This window comes from Hevea brasiliensis, chromosome 12 (genome assembly GCF_030052815.1).
Source record: "Hevea brasiliensis isolate MT/VB/25A 57/8 chromosome 12, ASM3005281v1, whole genome shotgun sequence".
Classification (NCBI taxonomy): Eukaryota; Viridiplantae; Streptophyta; class Magnoliopsida; order Malpighiales; family Euphorbiaceae; genus Hevea; species Hevea brasiliensis.
Genome location: NC_079504.1, coordinates 25,540,228 through 25,564,649, shown reverse-complemented (window position 1 = coordinate 25,564,649; position 24,422 = coordinate 25,540,228). Strand labels below are relative to the sequence as shown.

The window sequence follows — 24,422 nt, the reverse complement described above, 5'->3', positions numbered from 1 at the left end:
GAGTTTCTCTTGCATTTCTGGCAAGCATCCCTGTCCTTCCAGAGCAAGGCTCTCCTCCTCTGCCAGGATGAATGAGTTTGCCCTCCCATTTAGCTGGGTTGGATTTGTAGATAGGATTTCATTTTGTTTGTCCTTTTGACAGATCGTGCTTATGAGTAGGGTGATCTGTTGCAACTTCTCATCCATGCAGGGGACGGCGACTATTGTCTAAGGTGATGGTTTCCAGTTTGCTTCAGGCTCTGCTCCAAGGGTATGGTGTTGTCGGTCGAATAACTCAAGGGAAAATCCAGGTGAATGTTAGCTTTCCAATCCCTTTATGGCTAAAAGAGATTGAAATTGCCATTGAGCTCTGCCTTACCTCCCTTAGAGCGGCGGAGTTTGGTTCCTTTCCTCTGGCTATTAAGACAACGTTTTGTGATGGGGTTCTTCTCTACTCTCGAATAAGAAAAATCCATCCCAACCTAAAGAAGAGTCTTATTTGGCATTGCTTATTAGAGTTCAGTCAAAACCATTTTACAACAAATTCAACATATTTTAATCATAAAAATTAGCAACTCCAAAACATCTAAAAATCATCAAGTTCCAAGACTAGAAATTGTGTTGGCTAAGGATGGCACGGCCAACAGCTAAAATAGCAGAAATGATAAATGAATCTAAGCATGGGCAGGAAAAGAGGGGGAAAAAAATTTGAACTTTAAATTATTATAAAATCATTCAAGCATTCTGTACACATAGGACTAAGCAGAAACTATAGCCTGATATTTTCCAGAACAATTAATTTCCCTTAAGCAAAACATTTATCACCTTAAATTCTAACATACAAAAAAACAATGACTTGCACCACTCATCATAAGCCCAGTAACAGACATAAAATCTCCCCCACCAGAAACCATTGCATCAGATGGGATCGTTCTCCACAAGCACAAGCCTCTTTCTTGGCCTCAAAATCATGATTGGCATGAACTTCTAATTGTGTCCACTCGATCAATAACATCCATAGCTTTAATTCGGTCTATGTCAAAGTCGAAGACAGGCACAGATGAGAGCCTCCTTATAGGGAAAGGATCTTTTTTACTTTCACTCATTGGTGAGTGGCTACTACTCTTGCTCAGCCTATGGTGTTTGCTTAACCTGGTTTTTGCAGTATCAAATTCCTGACTCTTGCTTATCCCAGGTGTCTTTTTCCTCTTGCTCACATCTCGAAGCATCTCTTGATCTTCAACTGTCAGCATGGGGGATGAAGAGTTCGGCTTGTCGGTAGATAACTGAATCATCTTCTGATTGGGTGATCGAATTGGAGATTTTACTGGAGATCTGATTCCACCATTGTTTGCCCTTGCTTTGCTCACAAGATGGTGAAGCCAAACCACCAATTCAAGAATGTAAGATTCAGTCTTCTCTTTATCTGCATGGTGTAGGGTCTCAATTCTGAGCAAGTCTGTCTGTCCAGTAGGTTTCCGATTCACCTCAGACCTGAAGGATTTTAATTGGAAAAGCTTAACAAATATATATTAAGAGAAATAGGAAGGAAAGGGGAAAAAAGAACAGAAATGTTTGTAACTCACCCCGTATTTGCCCATTCTCCAACCCAACCAAATCCGTGATGAGCCCTGGTAGTAATTCAATTGACAGAACAGCAAAACAAGTATAAATAATCAGACATTGGGCTACTGCAAAGATACGTCATACAGTGAATAGTATGATCATCAAAAAACTGTTGTTCACAACAATCATAGCCACACCAGCGCATACTTTCCATCATTTAACCTACAATGTTAGTTCAGTAAATTGAACTAGTAACAGCATCAGACTATGGATGAAATGATGTGGCATGCCTCTTCAAGAATTGAACAAATTATAAGATTAGATACCAGAATTAAGCACTGTTTGACCTAGGCAAAGAAATTAGTATATAAGATTGGCTATTTTACTTGGTTGTGTTACTAGCAATTGGAACAAGCCACTGCAAAGTTTTCTCCATTTCAGCTTTGATTTGGGCAACTGCAAGCTGCAAGCATAACATTTGAAATGAACAACTAAATCAGTTATTGATGAGTGATTACAATCTTTTTCTTCGGCTAGCAAACTCCTAAAAATAAATATATAACACAAGTGTTTCAGGTAAAAAAAAAAAAAAAACCTCTTCCTTTACATGGAATGTCTGTAATTTGGAGCGCAGAGCAGATTTGATATTGGGTGGAAGCCCTTGATACAAGGCATCCCTTGTATTTGGAGGGACAGAACTTGATCGGGACACCTGGTCACTTTCAAATATTAGTTACAAAAAGCAGTCATTTGATGCAAGGCATGACCCATGTCTCAATGATGACAGAATGATTTGATCTCTAATGCTCTTGCTTAAGAGAATTATGAAAACAAAAACCTTAATGGGTAGGTAAAGGACACCAAGACTGGAAGAAAATACTCACCAGAGTATCAATTTGAGTGATAATATTTGCATAATGCAATGCAAGACCAGCAGAGCCCAATCTTTTGTGATTGCTCAAAGAACCTTTTACTGGTCTATCACCATCTGCAAGTTACAGGGTAAATCATTAGGAACAATAACATCAGTAATAACAACTATAAAATAATAACACCAAAAGAAACTCCATCATATTAATGAATCCTATGAATAGTTTGCACATAAGCTTAAGGATTTGCTTTTTCCAACCTAAAAGGCATATGAGGTAATATAAGATGTGAAATGCAGAGAGTGCCAAATGTCCATCTGCAGGAGATGGACAATGCTTAGAAAATAATGAGCATGTTAACACACCCTGTGGGTTGTAGTTGGCATATTCACATTTTACGAAATACAAAATTCATGGCTGACAGCCAATTCTTTAATTTGTGAATATATACCATTGGATTCACAAAATATTCCCGCTATCTCCAACACTCAATTCAACTCAGTTGAGCTCTAATCCCAGCTATCTTGATAAACCACAAATCCTTTTCTAGCTTTTCCAAAACACATCAAAATGGACAACCATCTATAGTGTCAATATACTTATTTACTAAGACATCACTTGCATTTTCATTTTGATGGTATACAAGTAAAACAGGAACAAGGACCTATAATGAACCATTCTCATTCTCCATTGCAAAAAAAATATACAAGGCCTACAAATAACTATTATCACAAATCAACCAGCACACTAAGGCTCACATGGTGAATGGAGCTAAAATAAACACAGATCCAAAGTCACAAGGCCACAAACAGAATGCTTACCAGCACTACCAAAAGCTTCATGGATCTCCAAATGCAAGAAATGGACAATATCTACCAGCTTTTCCATTACCTATGAAATGGCATTATCTTCTGATAGTATATTGTAATAGCATGTACAGTACAACTTTAAAGAACAAAAGATTCTATAACTATCAGTTGACAAAGATGGAAGGGCATAGTCCATCCAACATCATCTGTGACAGATGCGCACTCATAGTCGTCATATGATCAGGAAACATAAAAACCAACAAGGTTAAACATCATATTATTAAGAACCATTAGAGCCCATCCACCAAAAATATGCACCATTAGCAATACTGACTCGTACCTCTTCCAAAATCTTGGACCAAAGTGATTTCTTCTTCAAACCTTTCACATGCTTCCTTTGAGACTTTAACTCTGCCCTCAAAATTGCAAGGCTGTCACCTACACATAATCAGACCATACATCCTCAATAAAAAAGTTAAAATTTTGTTAATATTCATTTTAAACAGAGTAGGAGAAGAGAAAGAAGATAGAGGAAAAACAGAGTACGTCATCATTTTATCATACAGAAGATCAAGTTAGGAAGTATAACTACTAGTTTTTTGAATTCAAATGGCCACTTGGCAGACATCCTCACTAAATCCCTTAAAGGATCTCGGATTAATTACATTTGCAACAAGTTGGGGCGCATTTGATGTGCATACTCTAGCTTAGGATTAAGGGATTGTATTATGTATTTTAGGCTAGAATTATGTAGAATATTAAGTGATACAATCATGCACAAATCACAAGAGTAATTGTTGATATTGATTATAATAGTTCCATGTTTTCCTATACAAAATCCCAACAACTTGAGGGAATAATCAAGCAATTCATTCCAATTTTCTTCCCTTCTTTTCGGCTAATTTTTATCAATCATCCCTTAAATTTAGAGTTCATTACATTTTCATTCCTCATCTTTATTTTGTTACCATAAAATCCCCCAACTTAAAAAATGTTACTTAAAAGTTCCTCAACTTAAAAAAAAAAAGTTACATAAAAGTCTCTCATATCGGAATCCTATCATATCTCTGACCAATTTAATATGTGGCAGTGTTACACTATAAAATGAAAAGGTCAAATTTATTTGGCATTACTATTAGAACTGCTATTGAGAAAAATACTTTCTTAAATATATTGGTTATAGAGTATTAAAATTTAATATAAAAATAAATGACATATTTTAGCATAAGAACACCAAAATAACAAAACAGTTTTTTTCCAAGCTGTTTTTTCCAATAGTATCTAAAATTATTCATTTTCTAAAAAGCGCTTTTTGGCCTTTGAAACTCAATGCCAAACAATTTTGAACTTTTTTTTTTGTGCAAAAAATATAGGGTAAATATGTTTGATAGGTTTTCTGATTGTAAAACTGGATTTTTTTTTTTAGAGGAACGATTTGTTATAATAACTATATCTAATTTATGTGTTTGGGTATGAAATTGCAGAGTTCCAATTGCTATGAATATTTCGAGTGATATGATGACCCAATCATTAATTATAAATATAATTTTTGGACTTTTGAGTATGATTAATAAACATGAGGTAGAGGTTGCAGGAGAGAAACTAATATGAATTTCATATGTGAAATTTTAGTTTCTTAAATTTCTTTTTATTTTACAGCGTGATACTGTCACATATCAAATTGATCGGAGATATGATGAGATTCTAGCATGAGGAACTTTTATATAATGTTTACTGAGAGATTTTATGGTAACAAAATGAAGATGAGAGAAGAAAGCGTAACAAACTCCAAAGTTGAGGGACTGCTGAGAAAAATTAACCCTTCATTTTCTTCTTCTCTAACATCACACCACCCATCCATGTGCTAATATAGAAAATTTGGCTCTAATTGAAATAATTAACCATTTCCTTCAAAAAAAAAAAGAAAAAAAAAAGAAAAACTTTTAGACACCAAATTACCAAGATAAATTGCCATAAGACTTTCATCAAGTCCCCATCTAACTAAGCAATCATGTTCACCGTCCCCTACCCTAAATCAAAATCTTCTCAATGTTATCACACACCCTAACAAGTATCCTAAACAAAGAAAAAAGATGGCAAAAGCTAGAAAAGCAAGCTTGGATGAGATCAACAATCCAAACACGTAGAAGTCTTTTGAACTATAAGATCTCAAAAGGTAGATAAGAACCTCTCCCGTAGAAAATCCCTATGAATATGGATTATTATCTATTATTCAAAATAAAGATGAACGGATGTTAAGGAATGCCCCTCCATTCCCCAAGTATCTTTTCTTCAATTAATAATAAAACCTCCGATACTTGAACTCACCAATTTGCCATGCCATGCCATGCCATGCCATACCTATGTCAACACAACACGACACGAGATACGACATGGAATTTGTTTGACACATATCCATGAAGTTGGACATGCCTATGAGAGAGACAAGATGAAGGGAGCGCTTACTAGCAAAAGTGTAGATTCATGAAAAGTTTGCAACCTAAAATAGCATTGAGAGAGAGAGAGAGAGAGAGAGAGAGAGAGAGATGATGTTTTCTCGGTTTGTGAGGGTTGTGCTGAGAAAATCAATTATCTTTGGTTTTGCTTTTTTTTTTTTTTTTACCAATCCCGTCATCATAGAGCAACATTCCAGAAAGAAGAAGAAAAAGAAGAAAACCAATTCTCTTTGGTTTTGCTTCTTTTTTTTTTTTTTTTTTTTTACCAATCCTGTCGCAGTAGAGCAACAGCCCAAAATCATACCTAGATAATGTGGTTGTCCTTTTTTTGTTTTTAAGTTCTTATGGCTTTATATGGTTTTGTTGTGTTGTGTAGTGTAATAGAATTAAAATGGGCTATTAGGCCTAAATCTAATTTTTGAGTCTAGATCCAATTTAGAGTTCTTTTAGTTCTCTTTTACATTTACAATTTTTTTTTTTTAATTATATTTAGCATAAGTTAAAAATAAACTAATAATTTACATCTTTACAATTCAATCTTAAAATTTAAAATAACTTAAATATTTTTTAATAAATTTAATATTTACCATTCAACATATCTAAGCACCCATGTCTAAATTTTGATCTATACCCCCGTATTTTCTATTTAGGAAGTTTACAGGTCTGACACATGGATATGTATCCATTTCCAACACCCGTACCCGAGTTCGAGTAACATAGATGAAAACCTATTGAAAGAGAACACGTGTGAATTGAAACTAAGCCACCACTTACCTCTTTGGGGACCATTTGTGCTATCATCTTCTTGAAGCTTACGCCGGTAATCTTGCTCAAATCTGTCCAAGGCATGCATTTCATGATATAATTCCTGCAACCAGAAAATAAGAAGGGGAAAAACATTTTGTCATCGTTAAGAAACATTATGGGCAAATCAGAAGTGTTTATCATGCAACATCATCAGGACTATAATATAATTTTATAAGAATTACTCTGCTGTGATAGATGTCGTTGAATTACTAAAATATCTAGAATAATTCACCCTAATAAAAACATAAAAGGTTAGAGCAGTCATTTCATTGAATGTTAATTATCGCGCCATTTTCCAGGACAAAACTCACAGCATACAAATATCTCCATAATCCGCCGACCACATTGTTTGAAACCAAAAGTGGGAAGCACACATTTAACCATTTGAGAACAAAAGTGAAACAAGTTCTACATTACAATTTTCACCACTCAAAAATAATCTATCTGGTCCAATTATAGTTTACTCCAAACAATTATGTTCATGTCCTTCAAAGCCTTCAACTTCTGAAAAGCAATTGCCAAGCATGCCTTTCAAAAATATCATTTACATGTGTTTCTCAACCCCCTTAAAGATAGCCAGAAAAAGCCACAAGCATGCCTTTCATACATAACATTACATGCTTTTCTTAACCCTAATAGCCCTCAACTTGCACCAACTCACTTCTACTTGGTAGCTGATTGTTAAGGAGTGTATTGGGTGTATAAATAGAAGGTGCAGATTGAAAGCCATTAAGGGGAAAGGAATAAAAGGGTATAAAGGTATCAAAAGCCAATCGGCAATGATCGTAGGCTTGGAGCAGTGTGTATATAACTATGCATAAATAAGCTTTAGTCCCTGTAACTATTTCTTGTATTTTGTGAAGAGAAGAAACACCACTCAGGAGAGCTTTAGGGGGAGAAGGATTTTCTCTCCACTGAAAATGTTAGGTCATCATGACTTTTGGTTTAGTAGGCAATAATTTGTGGACATACATAATGACTTTCGCATTGTTTTTTTTTTTTCTTTTTTTTTTTAACATGATTTCCTCCCTGCAAACTGAAAATAACAAAGGTTTCAACTTGCAAATTTTGTATCTTCTGACTAAGACTTACTTCAGAAAGCTTTTCAAAAGTTTAATCATATACATGTTACCAATGGCTGTAAGGTGTACGCTGACCAGCTGAGGCTAACCTGCCCTTCTACGATAAGGATGGGACCATGGATTCAAACCACATTATGGGAGCTCGAGTATATATATATATATATATAATTAAAAGTTGGATCATCAGCACAAAGTTATTCAATCACGTTTTACTTGAATTAAAATTTGGATCATCAGTACAAAGTTATTCAATCATGTTTTACTTAATGCATTTGTAAATTCAATTATATTTTGTCCTACCAGTGTTTGTCACTTGGTACAAGTGGCCAAGAAATTTTAAACCCATATTCATCAGCACCATTTCAGTTTCCACAAGCATTTTGGATACTGACAACACTAACAACACTGTTTGCATTTCAAGTATGAATTATAGCACAAAAATAATAACAATAATGCAAATGAAGTTTAAGTCCTCACCAGTATGGACACACCATGGAATCAACCAGTTAAGCATCATTCCCCAACTCCAAAAGTTGAGAACTTTTGTGATGGTGGTGTGTAAACATATGCATAAGTGTGTGTAGATTGTACTCTCTCCCTTCTCCCCGGTGAGCATAGGATATAACCAAACCACATCACACAAAAGAAAAGGGGGAAAGGAAGCAAAGATTGCCCTAGTTCCAGACACTTCCTGCATCAGGGTTCTAGAAAGGGTCAAATGTATGCAACCTTTATGGATTCTGTGGCATAAACCCATGACCCTTGGCTCCAGTTCACAATGAAGCAACCTCACCATTAGTCCATAGCCCACCCTTAAATGCGAATGAGGATGGAAATGGAAAAACTCAAGGCTAAAATAACTTAAATTAGTATAGGTGTGGTTCATCAAAGCCTTTTTTGTCTTCCCTCAGCATAAAGAAAGAACATTGTTAAACAGTTCCCTGATTATCACAAGAAACTACAATGCATGCTACAACCTAGGCCTAGGGGCAGCTTCTCTGTACAATAGCAACACCAAATACTCACAGCTGTATATTGAACCAAAGTCATCAGTTGCTGCATCACCATATCTGCTTCTTCCTTCAATTGCTTCTCAGGTGTGAGTTCTGTACCCAACCTAACAAGTACAAATAATAACAAAACATAAAACATTTTAGAGCCTTATTTGAAAATTGTGAAGAATAAAATACTGCACACAGATGCAATAAGAATTACTTTTCAAAATAACGGTCCAAGTTGTGCCATTGAGGATCTTTGCAACGATTACCAAAACGTACCACTTCTCCAGAAAAAACTTTCAATTCTTCTCTGCCAGATTAGATCAAAATTGCTTAATATTTCCTCAATATGTTTCTGTTAATACAGCTACAGCAAAGAAAACATAAGAGAAATATATTTTTCAAATTAATATAGCTATTTCTGGATTGTATACCTCTTGTCAGTAGCTGCAGTTCTCAAGAGTTCTTCCATATCTCTTGATATTAAATTTTGAACCCCTTCTGATGGAAGCACAACCTCTTTTAAATGCTTAATATTTTCTTTTGAAAGGGATTGCATCAGATTGGCTCCCTTAACAATTGTATTAGCAACTTCAAATGCCAAAATTGAAATTTTATTCCCTTTCGTAGTCACTCCAGAGGTAAAACCACTGCTGAGATTTAAATTTGTCATGCTACTGCCAAGTGTGTCCAACACTTCCACTGCCTTACCAAGCCCAGCAGTCCCAGCTCTGCCTAAAAGTGAGCTCACTTCTGAAACCTGTAGCACAAAAATAGTGAATTGATTCAATCAGATAATATGAGAACAAGCATCTTTGCATAACCTCAATTGCCAGGCTGCACAATAAACTGAAGCACTGTCTTAAATCACACCAGCCACAGCAAATACTAGCAGATTATGCTACCAAAGTCCCTGAAGGGACAGCATGGCGGTTTGAACTTGTGGTTTCATCTTGGCAGTCATAAACCTGAAGGGACAGCATGGTGGTTTAAACCTGTGGTTTCATCTTGGCAGTCATAAATTCAAACTGCAACAATTTCACCGAAGAATTACAAAGTAACACAACCTTCTCTTATTCTAGTTTATAGAGGGAGTAATAAATCTTTAAGAAGGTATGCAAGCAATTAGAATTATAACCACTAGTTCATATCTTACAGCCATCTAAGAAATCCTCCCAAAGAAGTCAATAACTCTAGATACTCACATAGCCAAGTTCTACAGACACTTAATCATGGACCCATTTTTTCAACCAAGGTCAATGTAGGATTTGATTTTTCAAAAGTTGGGACAATCATCTTATACTAACTTTTTTTTTTTTTTTTTGAGGAAACTTATACTAATGTTTAAGTTAATAACTATTTATTATATAATCTTCTTGTGTCAATCAGCTAATCATTTTTAAAATGTTATCAGATGGAAAAACTAATTTGTTGCAAGACAATAAGCAAAATTAAAATTGATCAATAGGTCAACTTTCTCTTCTTTTGTAAGTTTTGGTGAACAATAAATTGGAAAAGCAATAAAGAAAACCAGCAAAATTGTAAATTAGAAATACACACAGAGTACCTAAAAAAGAAAAAGAAACAGATGTCTAAGTCTCCTATCTTCATTAAACCTCGCACAAGACCCAAAATGTAGAAGACTAGTAGAATTAGAGAATAAAGAAAAGATTCACATATTTGATCTGAGTTATCTGACTAAGCATGTGCTCAATTTCAATCATTTACTTGAGAAAAATGGTTTCATTTGGTCTAGCTTGGAGAGGATTTTTCAAACCAAAATATATAATTTTCAATTAGAAGGGAAGCCATACTAAAACATTGTGTTTGGTTTCAATTTTCATTCGCTTAGGGCTGTTTAATTGGGGTTAAACCCATCATGAGAATTGCAAGCCCAAAACTAAATGATTATAGAACACATGTTAATACATAAAGTAAAAAGTATACTATAGATATATAAAATAATAGTTGATAACATATTCATTAAAATACAATTACATGTTAAATTATTTGGTAAACTTTGTTCTTTTTTGGCACTTTGCTAATAAAAAAAAAAAAAAAAAAAAAAGGGAGGTTTTGGGGGGGGGGGGGTGTGTTTGGAAGGGGAAGGACAAAGCAAGTTTATCTAATGAAGTTTTAAATTTTTATATGGAAGAATCCAAACCAAACAATGTTGATAGCCAAATTAAACTTCAGAGTTAAATACTTTCTGGTTTGGCTTGTTTCAAAGTATACTTTGAGTAATGCACTATCCTACTAGATAAAGCTCTATCATTATGAGCCATAAATCATAAGCAAGCTTCTCTTGTTCACAGATCCAACCAACCAACTCAGTGTTGTCACCAGGCGCTCGCCTAGGCACCCAGGCAAGGAGAAATCCAGGCACCTTGCCTGGGAAGCCTCCAGGTGAGGCAACTTCAACCAGGCAACGCAAGGAAAGGTGAGAAAATGCAAGAAATTTAAAAAAAAAAAAAAAAGGTTGAGAGAGAATACAGCCACCTTCTCCTCTTTCTTTCTTTCTTTCCTTTTTTTTTTTTGGTTAAACATTTTTATTATTTTTCTTCATTCTTCTCTTCTATCCCTCAAATTTTGAAATTCTTTTTTGTTGTCACTTTTTTCTTAAACCAGTATATTATTTGAAATTCTGCATGTATTCTATATTTTTTTGTCTAAAATTCTGTCACATTTTTGTTATTCTAGCCGAGTACGTTTATTATTCCTTTTTTTGTTTTGATTACTCCTTTTTAGAAGTGTTGTGAAGTTCTTTGGATTTCATTGTTCTTATACTCAGTAAATGGAAATAAAAGAATCTTTTCATTCTTCTCCTTCATTTAAATTCCTAACTCCATCAAATACACTGCCCATGCCAAATTTTTTAACCCCTCTTAAATATTATTTTTTAAGGAAACACTCAATACATTCAATGAATATTATTTTTCTAAAATTCTGTTACATTACACACTACAATCTATTTGAGTACCCTATTACAATAATATAGTCTATTCTAGTATTTACAAGTTACCATTCTAATCTATTCTAGTGTTCTTAATTGTTACGATGGTTTTTTTTTTTTTTTTTTGGTTAGGATCAAAACAAATGGCTGGAAAATCCATAGCATCATCACACACAAACAATAAAAAGGATACAGCACGAAAACATAATGAATGCTTTTGACCTTGAAGCTTAAAACATATAATATATTATGAAATATGTATATGAAATTTGGCAATTTATTGATTGTATAATATATTAGAATTTTTTACATTGTATATTTAATAATTTATTATTTTAGAATGAATTAGCGCCTCACTTCGCTCAGCCGAGCGCCTAGGCAAGCGCCTAGCGCCTCGGGTGATGAGGAACCTTCTCGCCTTAAGGGCGCCTAGTACTTTTGATAACACTGCAACTTAATTGGGAAATGCACTCTATCCCTAACTATTTCTTGACTTCATTATGCATTCCAAATAATGTAAACTATATAGAAACCTTCTACAATTTTTCAAAAACCTTTCATACACTCCCCCACTATTTATCAAATCCTTTGAGAAAAAGAAACTAGCTTGTTGGTCTAGCTTTTTTGAAGTTTTCGAGGAGCACTGAGTATGCTCAACCACTTTATCAGAGTTGTTGCTTATGAATTTTAGGACTTCCAAAAGTAAAAAAGGAGTTCAAGGTTATGGCAATGTGGTTACCTTGCTACTGTTTTGAGTATTTGTTTAAAGAGGAAAACTAGGATATCTAGAGGTCAAGTTCAACCTAGAAAAAGTTCATAGGACAAGATCCCACAAAGGAAAGATAAAAGTTGAAAAACAGAGAACTAAGGACAATACGGTTCAAAGTATAGACATACCTTTGCAACAGTTGCCTGCTTAGACTTGGTTGATCTAGATTTATTTGATAGAGCCCTTGACAAACGAGGAATACCATCATCAATATCATCCCCGCTCATCCCATATGGTGGAACCACATTTACCTCTGGAAATGAAATGTGTTCTCTTACTTGCTTATTTTCAACATTCTCCTCAACTGGAGATGTAATTGTATTGCTATTTATTTTCAATTCACCAGACTGATAAACCAAGCCAGTGGCACTAAGATGACCATTCACATGCGGAAAGCGTCCACCGGGAGCGTTATCTACAGCCGAACTCCTCGAGCAAAGCCCCCCCATTGCAATGATCACTTTGAATTATATAATTCAACTTTTGCCCAAATTTCCATGCAAAAACCAAGAAGTTTGTTTATCTACAAGAATTATGAAATCCTTGAATCAAAATACTTTCAGAAGCTCAAGAACGAGATCGTTAGTGGCAAACCAAAATCACCCTTTTCCAATATTCCGCAGGATTCATCTATATCACTTCGAAACCAAAAATGCAGTCCCTTGCCGCATTAAAATTACCACAGTACCGATTTTGATCACCATTAGAACTCCAATCCATTAACAACAAGTCTCCAATACTGCAAATCAATAAAATAGCTAGCACATAAATTGTCACCAATATATCAAACAGAATAAGAAGATCAAAATCAAATATTACAAAAAATAAAAAGAAGCAAGTGCATCAAAATTTAGGAAAAGGCAAAGAAGACCCAGTTCAAAATTGAGCCCAAAAAACAGAAATTTGAGAATATAAGGCCACATCAAAACCAATTTAGATAAGAAGCTGATAAAAACAAGAAGAGCCCACAAACCATAGCCAAGTGCAAGGATCAATCAATACTAGAGAAACACACTCAGGAACAAAATACGCAGATAAGGATATGCTTGAAAACAAAAAAGCACAAAATATATAGATAAAGCTTACCAGGCAGAGATAGAGATCTGCGAGAAGATAGAGGAGATTCCAGTTCGTATTTGCTTCTAATAAGTACAAAAAGGACAGAGACACAGACAAGACTGTAGAGAGAGATCAGAAAATGCATAAACAAAGACGGAAGCTTTAGAGAGAGATATAACGGAAAAGGGCAGAGAAGTGTGAGGAAGAAGAGTGAAGAGAAGCAGACAGAGAGTCTAGGCTTGTTGTGAGCCTCTGTTTGCACTGTCAAAACCAAATCATACACATTGCAAAACAGTAGAGAGAGAGAGAGAGAGAGAGAGAGCAGTCAAAACCCCAAACCCACCAGACTTATTACTTCCTACTACTACTTAACCATGGTTTATTATTTCTATAAAAAAAAATGATTTACCAGTTTATTTTTCTCCATTGCCCACTCTCATCCTAGGCGAGTGACGTATATACTCTTCATATTTTTTTAAATAAAAATTAAAAACCCTTTTTCAGTCCCCTATATTTTTTTAAATTTTATCTATTAAACTTTTATTATTTATTTTGGGTTATTGAATTTACAAATTTTTTTTTAATTAAACGAATTTTCTTTAACATAATTGGCTCTTAACTTTAATGAATTTTCGAACTCATAATTTTACTGTTTTAGATACAATTTGAATTATGAGAGTTTTTGTCTGATGAAATAATTTATAAATTGTAAAAATATGTTGAATTATCTATTTGTAATAATTTTTTATTTATAAATTAAGCTTATAAATTAAAAAAAATAAATTTAGTTTTTGTGTTTAAAAATAAGAGATTCAACTTTTTATTTTTGTGTTTATAAATTTTATACTTATAAGTTAATTTGATCAAATATTTTAATATATTATCCTCATTTAATTTTTAAAATTTCATCATAAATTTTAATTTTTTATTATTTTAATATTAAATATACTCATAAGCTATTTTTTATCAAATATATCAATTACTTATCAGTCACTCATAAGCACTATAACCAAACACGTAACTGTTTAAAATTTTAAATATTTACAAAATATTAAACTAATTTTTATAAATTAAGCCAAATAACATTTGAACTTATTCAATAGAAAAATTACAATATTTAATAAAATTCTATGTCGCCTAAAAAATGCATTTACAGGGTAATAATTCAAATCTGAAAACTTAGAAAATCATATATTTACTAATTCATTATCTCAAATTAAATAAAAATTAAAATAAAGGGTTTGCAGTTTTAGAGGAACCTCATTCTCTCCAAGCAATAACTCGTTACGAGAGAAATTATATAATTTGTATTTATGTTCAAAATTAATTGAATGAATGTGACAATAAAGTCCAGTATCGTACAATCATGGATAGTTCATGAATTATACCAAATAAGTTTAGCTTGCCATGAAAATGTTCTAAATTAAATCGGGTCCATGTTAGGGCTCAATAAATTAAAGTCAAAATTAGGGAACAAAAGAAAATTTATTCTGTTACTCCATTAATTGCACTTCTTATAAGAGTATATGATTAGGTTGAAAAATATACAATAAAATGAGTATCTGAACATCTATAAATTATATAAGAATAAAAATTTTATTAAAATTATTATAATTTTAATTGTGATTCATCTCTATCATTTCTGACAAAAAAATAAATAAATACTAATGTTACCCATCTGTGAATACCATTACCCAGCCCATCTCAAATTTCAATTTGGTCCAACCGCCACAAAACTATTTCCACCGCTGCTTAAATTGGGCAGGGTTGAGGAACACATATGGCATCACCTCAGGCATTGGTTGCCGGCCACCGATTTTTTCATTTTTTAATTATAAAGTTTGGAAAATGGGAATGACCAGGTAAAATGACTAATATTAGAATTGCAATTAGAAAAATACATATTAGACCAAATCTCTGGCAGTCTTGTTGACCCTTGCTGTTTCAAACAAGAACGATCTCACAAATAATACAAATGTGAACTTGGCAATTCAAAAGTTTCATCTGATGCGAAAATCAACCTTGAGCATCCCAAGGTTGCTCGATTTAGCTCCAAACTGGTAAAATGAGTAAGTAATCCTGCAGTGACTAAAATTCTGGTCATTTAGAGAAAATTTGCTTTTAAGTACTGAAAAATGAAAAAGTTGCCATTTAAACTACACAGCTTCCCAGAAGTGGATTCACTAGTACAGAATTGGTCATTTAACCAAAGCATGCAGCTGCTGCAGAGTGCAACGAACACATTGAAACATCATCAATTTGCATTTGTCCGGTCCTGCTTCTGAGAAGTAAGCAAGTGGGAGCAGCTGTTGCATTTAATCCCAGTATTTTCAACCAAACACGCCAGTCACTGATCTAGCTGCTGCCATAAAAGTGATAAGAAGCATCAGCTGAATCAACAGTGAATCTACATAGTACAATACAACAAACAAGGAATAGCAAGGAAACATATGAAAGCCATAGAACTCCTTATCTATTGTATGGTCGAAGAATGACCCATACAATACAAAGAATAACATGTAAGAAACAGGTACCATTTTGAGGTCCTTCAACTGTTTTCACTCTGAGATGAGGTCCTCTAATTCATCAATGATAGCTTTATAGCAGAAAAAATATTGCTCCTGCAGAAGGTGAATTTTAACCAAATAAGCAATAGACTCAGGGGTAAATAAACAATAGGGGCACCGGTACTTGAAAAATGAAACTGAAAATTTTAGTGCCCTCATTTCTCTATCCAGTAACATCAAAGAATCAAATAATGCCTCCCATCATCCCCAAAACCCAAAAAGAAAAATGAAAGGGGAAAGGGTTAGGGTTTGGGAAAAAGAGGGGTGAGGGAACCCATGAAAAGATACAGAGAAACTGCATGGTGGAAAAACATGACATTAGGTCATAAAAAGTTAAACATAAAATGAATTTTAGTAACTCTGAAATATTTACTGTGATCTTTTTCCCCTTTTCTTGCCAATTAAAATTAGCTGCTGAGAAGGTCATTTTCAAGACTCAAATAGGTTATTTGATTGAATTTGTTAAATGCATTTCTCACTGAACCCAGACAAATAATGCAAAATAATCTTTTCAATTTTTACCTTTTTTTTCCAGGGATTTGTTCAGGGAGTCAATGTAACATCACTTCAGACTTCATTACTAGGTAATTCTCCAAAAATTTGTCAACTATATCTTCAGCAATAAAACCATACTTTCATCGTCATGCATTTATGCTTTTTATGGTATTAGGGACTCAAAGCATGCCAATAGGTCAGCAAGTTCAAATTGGCATTCAGAATTTTTAGAAACCCAAGTAAATGAATAGATCAGATCAAAACTACACACACACACATATACAGTAAATGAATTAAGAAAAACGAAGTTTTAAGAAAATGTAAAAAAAAATATACCATGGTTTGAACCATCCCCACTCGCTGGGACCTAAAAATGGTTATGGTATTAGCAAGATCTAAAGCAGACATGTCTCCAACAAGGATTCTCTGAATTGTGTTGTGAATAGTGCAGTAGGTTCCAGTTCTACCAATACCTGCACTGAACAAGAGAGACATTGTCTCAGATATATGTGGTTCACTAATTTTACTTGCCATCAGAAATAACAGGAGACATCAAGTGAACCTGCAGTGGACAACTACTGGGCCCAGATTCGATGGCACTTGGTATGTTCTTTTTAAGATTTCGCGAACGGTAAGTGTGTCCTTGGGAACTCCATGATCAGGCCATTCAGTGTACTGAACATGCAAAACAGACATGGGTGGCTCCTCTGACTGCAACCAAATAACCAAGGAAAAAGAACCCACAAGTCAATATTTGGATTGATTAAGGTGATACTTATTTGCTACTTCTTAAGAGAAAAGAGTGTATGCTAGATAAAACCTCCATCCAAAATTAGAAATAAACCTTAGACATGCAGGTGAAAATGCTGAGATTGAAGGACATTATGCCAGCATGTTTAAGGGCATTTAACAATTAGTGTTATTACATGTGCATCTTGTTTGGCTTGAGTTCACAGATTCACACTATCATAATAGCAGTGGAAATTATATGTCATTATTGTGTAGGAGAATATAACTCACAACAGGTGAAGCAAGTGCACTGACCACTGAGAATATTTTCAAACATTAATTTCAAATATGCAAATGGAAATCTATAGCTTGAATGTGACCAAGCAAATAATAAAGCCAGCACATTTGAGGGCATGTAACTGTTAGATTTAGTACAAGATATTTTCATCAATCTCGAGATTGCATTGCACAGTGATTGAATTGACAGTACAATGAGGATTAATAATTCTATATGAAGTTCTATAATTTTTTTGTTCTTTTCATATATATGCATTGAGGATTTTTTTTCAAAACAGGAAAAATGGAAGGTCTAGGACATATTGAATCCTAGAAAGCAGTTTTTCATTTTCCATTCCAGTTTTCATTTTAGTTTTGTCCCTGTACTCTATTACCTACTCAATTTAGGATGTACCTAATATGAGATTAGCAGACTAAAGGTGAAATGTCAAAGGAGTCATATGTAAATCCATACATCAGCCACAAGGACAATATTTAAATCATATCCATCTCCTTTACATGAAAGGCCTTCCATGTAAGTCAAATTACTTTTTTTTTATTCAATTTAGTTTGTATTTAACATAAGATAAACAATCTAATGGTGAACTTATAAATCATACCCATACATATGCCCCTATGACAATATTTAAATCATACACATCTCCATCAAAACAAAAGCATTTCTCGTTTGTCAAAGGACCTCTCCAATTACAGCCTTTAACATACATGACAGCACCTAGGTCATTATTTTATACGCATCCTTTTTATGTTTGTCAAAGCAACTCTGTAGTTAAAGCCTTCAACATACACATCAGTATCAAAACAAAAGCCTTTCATGCTATTGCTACCACAAAATATTGACTAGTTGATGCAATCAAGGAAGTCAAAGACAATTTCATTTAGGAATCACCATAATCATCTTCTTTAGGAATTCTATTAGGTTTGTTATTATTTACCTAATTTAAGTGTTTAGGATTCTTAATTAGTATTTGTTTAGTATTTTATTGTTTAGGGATTTCTTAATCCGAATAGTAGTAGAATTGCTATTGTTGGTCTATAAATACCAACGCAATTTGGTAATGGTATTTTTCCTGGAGTTTATTATTATGATAACTATTGAGAATTAATAAAAGATTTAAGAATTAGTTTCTCTGGAGAATTTGTTTCTCTTCCTTCTTGAGAAGTTAGGTCTCTTAATCCCTTTGTTCTTCTTGTTCTACATCACTAGTTCCACATATCCCACTCCCATACCAATCCTAGAAGCAATATTTGTTACAAGTAAGTGAATTATTCATACCATCCTCCTCTAGACAGAATACTCAAAAATTTAGAGTCAATGGATGCCATCCAACTTTACTACCTACAACAATTTCCCTTGGTCCACCTTCTGTTTATCTTAAAACCATTAAATCACTTCCCAAACATAAACAACTAGGCTTCCACATTGCTGAAAACAGTCCTTCGAGTTAAGCACTAATCTCCTAGCAAATGTGATGCTCAGCCGCTTTCTAACTTCAAATATAATATAGCTAGCTACAGAATCCGTAGCCATCATCACAACCAGTAAGGTAAAGAATAGAGTCCCCAAACAAAAATAAACATATTTACCAACAAACAATAAAAATCCCAAAATTATTACTCTCACTTCTTAAGCTACCACAGTTCACAATGATTGAAATATGGCATCTGCCATTTGAAATGCGTCACAATGGTTATCCGATATCTGTTCAGATTTCAGGAAGGCTGGATTTATTAATGATTTTTTAAATGAAAAATAAGCGTCATATCAGAGCATGTCAATGGAGACATTATAAAGAGAAAAATGTGGATCAAAATGAAACTGCAACCTCCACCACTTCCATAATGACACAAAAGGACTCTTAATTTGCTTTCCTTGCGATTCCAGATCCCTTCAGGATTCCAATACATACTCATTGCATTATTCTCTAAACCTAAAACCACATTTGTACACTACAACATATGATACCAGTCAAACAACACAACAATCTTTGATATTGACGTTAGTTCCTTAACCTAAATAAAAACCACCACTGCAACCAAACAATATGCTTTTACTAATCTGTCATTTATCAAATTACAAACACAGAAAGACACACATAGAACAGTTAGTTGATCATTAGAATGATAATTAGAAGGAAATCTATCTGCATTATATTCATATTGACAAATCATAACATACCTCACTAGATAGTTTCTCGTTTTCACTTGCCTAAAGAATCCACATCTCATCATTAACAATACTAGAGTTGATTGATAATAAAACTAACCTCTTTATATCCCACCTCCAAGTGGCGCAACACTAATGAAGTGTCAGTACTTCTCATCCATTTAGTAACTAGACACATATTTCCAAAATCTCTAGGACCATCTTCTGCTTGAAAATAATCTCCACATTTTACAATCTGCATAAACAACTCAAATTAAGAAGTGATCCAAAATGATAACAATATCTAAATATTAACAACATCTAAATATTAACAACCTAGAAAGAAATACTGTAATTTATTAATACTTGCTTCCTACGAAAAAGAAATGTAAACTGGAATTTTAGCTATTAACTTATCAAATTTCTAAAAATGCTTCCAAGTGCTTAGCACTTATGAACAAATTTTGAAAAAGACAGCTAATCCAATAAAACAATAGAAACACAAATTAAAATAACTTTTTTTTAATTAAAAATAAGTAGACATTGCAGCATATTTAGAATTGAAGCAACATGTCCTATATGAACTGCTCTACGAGAGATTATAAATGATGAATTACACTCATTATTCAAATTAAGAAATTGAAGTACCTTGTAATTGTCAACTAGCCGAGTAAGCATCACAATTACCGGGCAACGATACTGGATTACCATCTCCCAAAAATCCTCAAAGGTGTGTGGCACTGGACCCTGCGTGGCTATAAACCGAGAAATGCTTTCAGATGAAGAAGTCTGCATAAAAGAAAAATCTCTGAATCGTCACAAGCAGGAATGTGATTCAAGTACCTCATATAGATTTCTGAGAGACAAAATGAACTAAATCATAGGCTAAATAAATGTTCACCGTGATGAAGCTCGCATTTATATATCCCTTAGCAGATGGTCTATAATCCTTGCATGGATTAAGAATAACCCTGTTTTGGTCAACTGAAATTGATAACATAAAAGAGCTGCAAACCATTAGTGTTCATCTTCAAAAGTGATATGAGCAATGTAGACTTATAAGTGAAAATTTATGAACTAATCCTTACAAGGTACCACATCCGTATAACGGTTTTTGCTCTTGTTGACACTGTCAAAAGCCACTTTGCAGTTTCTAGCCATCTGAGATGGCGTTATCCTAATAGCCTGAAATCACAAATGAAATGCATACATTTCTAAATCATGGAACAACATATAAAACAAGATTAAGCTCTTCATACTTCAATAATAATCCCATTTATAGATAATCAACAGCAGCACAAGTAAACCTTAACCCAATTTTTTTCAGTGTGAACAGCATGTACCTCCTATAATTCTAATAGAGAATCAATATACGTTATGTACCTATTTCAATACAAATCAATGCTAGATTGCTTTCTATTTCTTTTCATATAAAGTTCTTAAAAGAGCTATTCTGAAAATTCATTTCCAGTTGCTAAGAAACTAAAAATGTTTTCGCTATAATCATAACAAAAAAATAGCACCCAAGAATTACATTTCTACTTGCTCTATGTTTCTCAGCAAACAAGCATAAGAAAACTCCAAAATGTTTAAATAAACAAACAATCAAGAGAAAAAATCTTGATAGGTCAACCAATAGAAGGATAAATTTAGCAAAATTCGATTCGAACCTGCAAATGAGCGAACTCTTGAATGATTTGCTCGGGAGTACGGAGCTTCTCTCTGAACAATTGGAGAGCCTCAGAGCAGTACTTACGCTGATCGGGAGTGAGAGAGATTCTCGTTGGGGAATCGGAAGAGAAAACGAATGGTGTAGGGCGAGAGGATGAAATGTCATCCGGCGGTGGGGTGCCGGCGGAGGAAGCGGCCATGGCCGATCTCCGATGGCGGTGGGACCGAGCGCAGGTGGAAATGATGTTACCCAGTTGTGTTGGCTAAGTTTTTGTACTGTGGATTTGTTGGCTTGGGTAGGTTCATGTCCTCGATTTTGTAGGGTAGGGTCTATGCTGCCGTCTGGTGAAGCCTTATTGGAAACTATGCAGTGCACACATGTATATATCTGAATCGTACTCATAATTCAAGAAAAAATTATTTTTTAAAATTTTTTTAATTACAAAAAATAGAACTATTCTTATTATATTAAGACTGATGATGTCTTTAATTTAATCTAATTTCATAAAAAAAAAATTATTAAATTTAAAATAAATGAATATATTTTATAACAAGCCAAAGGCATAATAGAGAGAGATTGGTCTTTATTTAAATTGAAGGTGAATTTTTCCCTCATCTTGTTAAGTATATATATATATATATATATATATATATATATATATATATATATATATTTACTGTTATACATATAAAAATAAAAAATTATTTAAAAATATGACATTTAATAATTATTTATACTAAAAATAATTAATTGAAATTTTAATTACTTTAAGACTCAAAATTAATTAAATTATTTTTTAAAAAATAATTTAATTATTTTTATTTTATTAGTTAAGAGACCTAATTTTTAGGTAATAAGAGAAGTTATAGAAAGTTGGAGGGATTGGACAGTAACTCCCACAACTTGTTGAATATGGAAGTGATATCTCCACATCCTTTCAGCTATATGCAAGATGTTACTCAATTAATTAATCAAATCAGACTCTAGCAATCAATTTATCATTTATTTTTATTATTAAATCTTTAATTTTTCAAATGTTATATTTATTTTTCAAAATCTCATATTTAATTTCCCAAGCTCTATTTATAATGTTTAAGCAATCAAATAAGTTCTCTTTTAATTTTCAACATATTTTACTTTTAATTAATTGTGATGTTGATAAGACTGCATACAATATAATTATTTTTCTATTGTCATTGTTGATTCTAGAAGTTAAAAGCAGCATTAGTTGATATGCTCGTTAGAAATTACTAAGTAGAGTAAAGATAATTGAGTTGAGTTAAGTTATTACATTATAGAAATCGAATTAAACTCAAATATATGAAAAATTTAATTGAAATGAATTGTCTTAATTCGGTTTGATTCGATTTAAATGGTGTTTGAGCTTTGATGAATTTTTTATTTATACTTAATTTTTAAATTATTTGATCTGATTTCAACATTGATTTAAACTTAATAACCATTAATCCATGAAATTATATATATATACATATAATACATAAATTCTCTATAAAAATAACGTAATTTAAAAATTAATAAATTAATTTAGTTCAATTTGGTTTAATCAATTTTTTCTCTCCAAGTCATTTTTAACACCTTTACCCCACAAAAAGTTACTTCAACAATGCCTTCACCATTTGCAAAATGACATCTACACCGAAACATATATAAAAATATAATCAGATTATAAGAATTTTAAAATTTATTAATAACTTAAAATAAACTTTACATTTTATTTAAAAATGGTTAATATTTCATTTTTAACCAATTTCAAGTATAAATGTCAATACCTCAAATCTTACCACCATATGAAAACATATCTCTAAGGATAGAAAATCTTCTTTTTTTTTCAAGACCTAAAACAACGCTCTATGGCATCGCGTAATGAATTGAATGCATGTAATTAACTTTTTTTAGACCTTTGGAATATGGTCCCTCTCCACAATTGCACAAATAATAATATTCTCCATGACATGGATTAAGAAAACTAGTTATATTAGTATACTTAGTATATTAACCAAATAACATTTATCTCGTAGGAAGCATAAGAAACTCATTTTTTGGTTTGGCAATAATTAAAAAAAAAAAAAAAAACTTGAATCATTTGCAGTTCCTTCCTAACCAGCCATGACAAATGTGAATCTCAAGTTGCAAGAGGACACGTTTTTGAGTTGGCTCAACCTTTATTGTATGAAATTTGTTGACAATTAGAAAAGAAATAGAAATATGAGTTCCATATATTGTTCTTTTCTGCAATTTTGTAAAGAAAAAAAAAGTCCATAATAATAATAGTAATACAAAAATATGAGTGAGCATTCGGTTCAAATCGAATTAAACTGAATTAAATTATGAAAATTGACTTACATATTTTAAAAACTGAACCGATCCGAAATAGATGAAAAATCGAATCGAATTAAACCGCTCTATTTTGGTTCAGTTCGATTCAAACTGATCGATTTTGATTTTTAATTAATTTTTTAATTTACATTTTATTTTCAAGTTATTTAGTTTAACTTAATTTTCAAGTTATTTGATCTAATTTTAAATTTGGTTTGAACCTAATAATCATTAATCAATGAAATTAAATAATTTATATATATATAATTAAATATAATTCATAAATTTCCATAAAAATAAATCAATTCAAAAATCGATTTGGTTCGATTTGATTCGATTTGACAATTTATATATATATAATTAAATATAATTCATAAATTTTCATAAAAATAAATAAATTCAAAAATCGATTTAGTTCGATTTGATTCGATTTGAATATATAAAATTGCCTCTTCATGTAGTGAATGTTGTAGAATTTCACCTTAGGGTGCCTAATTAAAATATAAACTTTTTTTCTCATATAAAGTGGATAATTCGTTATGTTAAATTGCTATCGTTAATTAAAAGAATATGAACCTCAAGTTCCTCAACAATTAAAAGATTTTAAGTTTTTTTTTAAGATAGAATTTCATTGAAATTGGAAAAAATACAAGAGATAAATATTAAGCACAACCCAAATTCAAAATAGTAGAGAAATGAAAATAAAAAATTATAATAACTCAACCATAGCCAAGAAGTAGCATATGAATAGCACTCAGTAGGAACACATAGTTATGCTCTTGAACACACATAAAATGGGTGAGTACCACTAGATCTCGACTAGCACCTCAAA

At 32.7% G+C, this 24,422-nt stretch overlaps 2 protein-coding genes across 5 annotated transcripts; both read right to left on the bottom strand.

Annotated features, from left to right (window-relative positions):
- Positions 1-678: 678 nt before the first annotated feature.
- LOC110640517 (protein PSK SIMULATOR 1) lies at positions 679-13,665 on the bottom strand. Of its 2 annotated transcripts, none has more exons than XM_058131344.1 (14): positions 13,375-13,665; positions 12,883-13,027; positions 12,417-12,768; positions 9,001-9,326; positions 8,784-8,876; positions 8,595-8,685; positions 6,454-6,547; positions 3,564-3,661; positions 3,236-3,305; positions 2,430-2,533; positions 2,141-2,257; positions 1,932-2,008; positions 1,566-1,610; positions 679-1,473 (listed from the first exon to the last, which is right to left on the bottom strand). In XM_058131344.1, the coding sequence occupies exons 3-14, from the start codon at positions 12,735-12,737 to the stop codon at positions 948-950; spliced, it is 1,962 nt and encodes a 653-aa protein (XP_057987327.1). In that variant the 5' UTR covers positions 12,738-12,768; positions 12,883-13,027; positions 13,375-13,665; the 3' UTR covers positions 679-947. The 2 variants fall into 2 exon arrangements, with proteins under 2 accessions (XP_057987327.1, XP_021647535.1); XM_021791843.2 differs by having other exon boundaries at positions 12,417-12,811; positions 12,892-13,027.
- A 1,537-nt stretch (positions 13,666-15,202) lies between these two features.
- LOC110640516 (protein-tyrosine-phosphatase PTP1) lies at positions 15,203-21,626 on the bottom strand. 3 transcript variants are annotated; one of them, XM_021791840.2, is made up of 9 exons: positions 21,252-21,621; positions 20,670-20,766; positions 20,483-20,565; positions 20,230-20,370; positions 19,703-19,837; positions 16,972-17,120; positions 16,746-16,887; positions 15,882-15,968; positions 15,203-15,709 (listed from the first exon to the last, which is right to left on the bottom strand). In XM_021791840.2, exons 1-8 carry the CDS (start codon positions 21,450-21,452, stop codon positions 15,906-15,908), a joined length of 1,011 nt encoding a protein of 336 aa, XP_021647532.2. In that variant the 5' UTR covers positions 21,453-21,621; the 3' UTR covers positions 15,203-15,709; positions 15,882-15,905. The 3 variants fall into 3 exon arrangements, with proteins under 3 accessions (XP_021647532.2, XP_021647533.2, XP_021647534.2); XM_021791841.2 differs by having other exon boundaries at positions 15,203-15,706; XM_021791842.2 differs by lacking the exons at positions 15,203-15,709; positions 15,882-15,968 and having other exon boundaries at positions 16,746-16,882; positions 21,252-21,626.
- Positions 21,627-24,422: the final 2,796 nt, after the last annotated feature.

Coding starts and splice junctions, on each gene's coding strand:
- LOC110640517 (XM_058131344.1), bottom strand. CDS start 12,737: ATGGGGGGGCTTTGCTCGAGGAGTTCGGCTGTAGATAACGCTCCCGGT. Junction 2,258..2,429: donor TCACTCAAATTGATACTCTG/GTGAGTATTTTC, acceptor GAAAGTGACCAG/GTGTCCCGATCAAGTTCTGT. Junction 1,611..1,931: donor ATTGCTAGTAACACAACCAA/GTAAAATAGCCA, acceptor AATTACTACCAG/GGCTCATCACGGATTTGGTT.
- LOC110640516 (XM_021791840.2), bottom strand. CDS start 21,452: ATGGCCGCTTCCTCCGCCGGCACCCCACCGCCGGATGACATTTCATCC. Junction 17,121..19,702: donor TGGAGGTGGGATATAAAGAG/GTTAGTTTTATT, acceptor ATTTGGTTGCAG/TCAGAGGAGCCACCCATGTC. Junction 16,888..16,971: donor CCAGTAGTTGTCCACTGCAG/GTTCACTTGATG, acceptor TCTCTTGTTCAG/TGCAGGTATTGGTAGAACTG.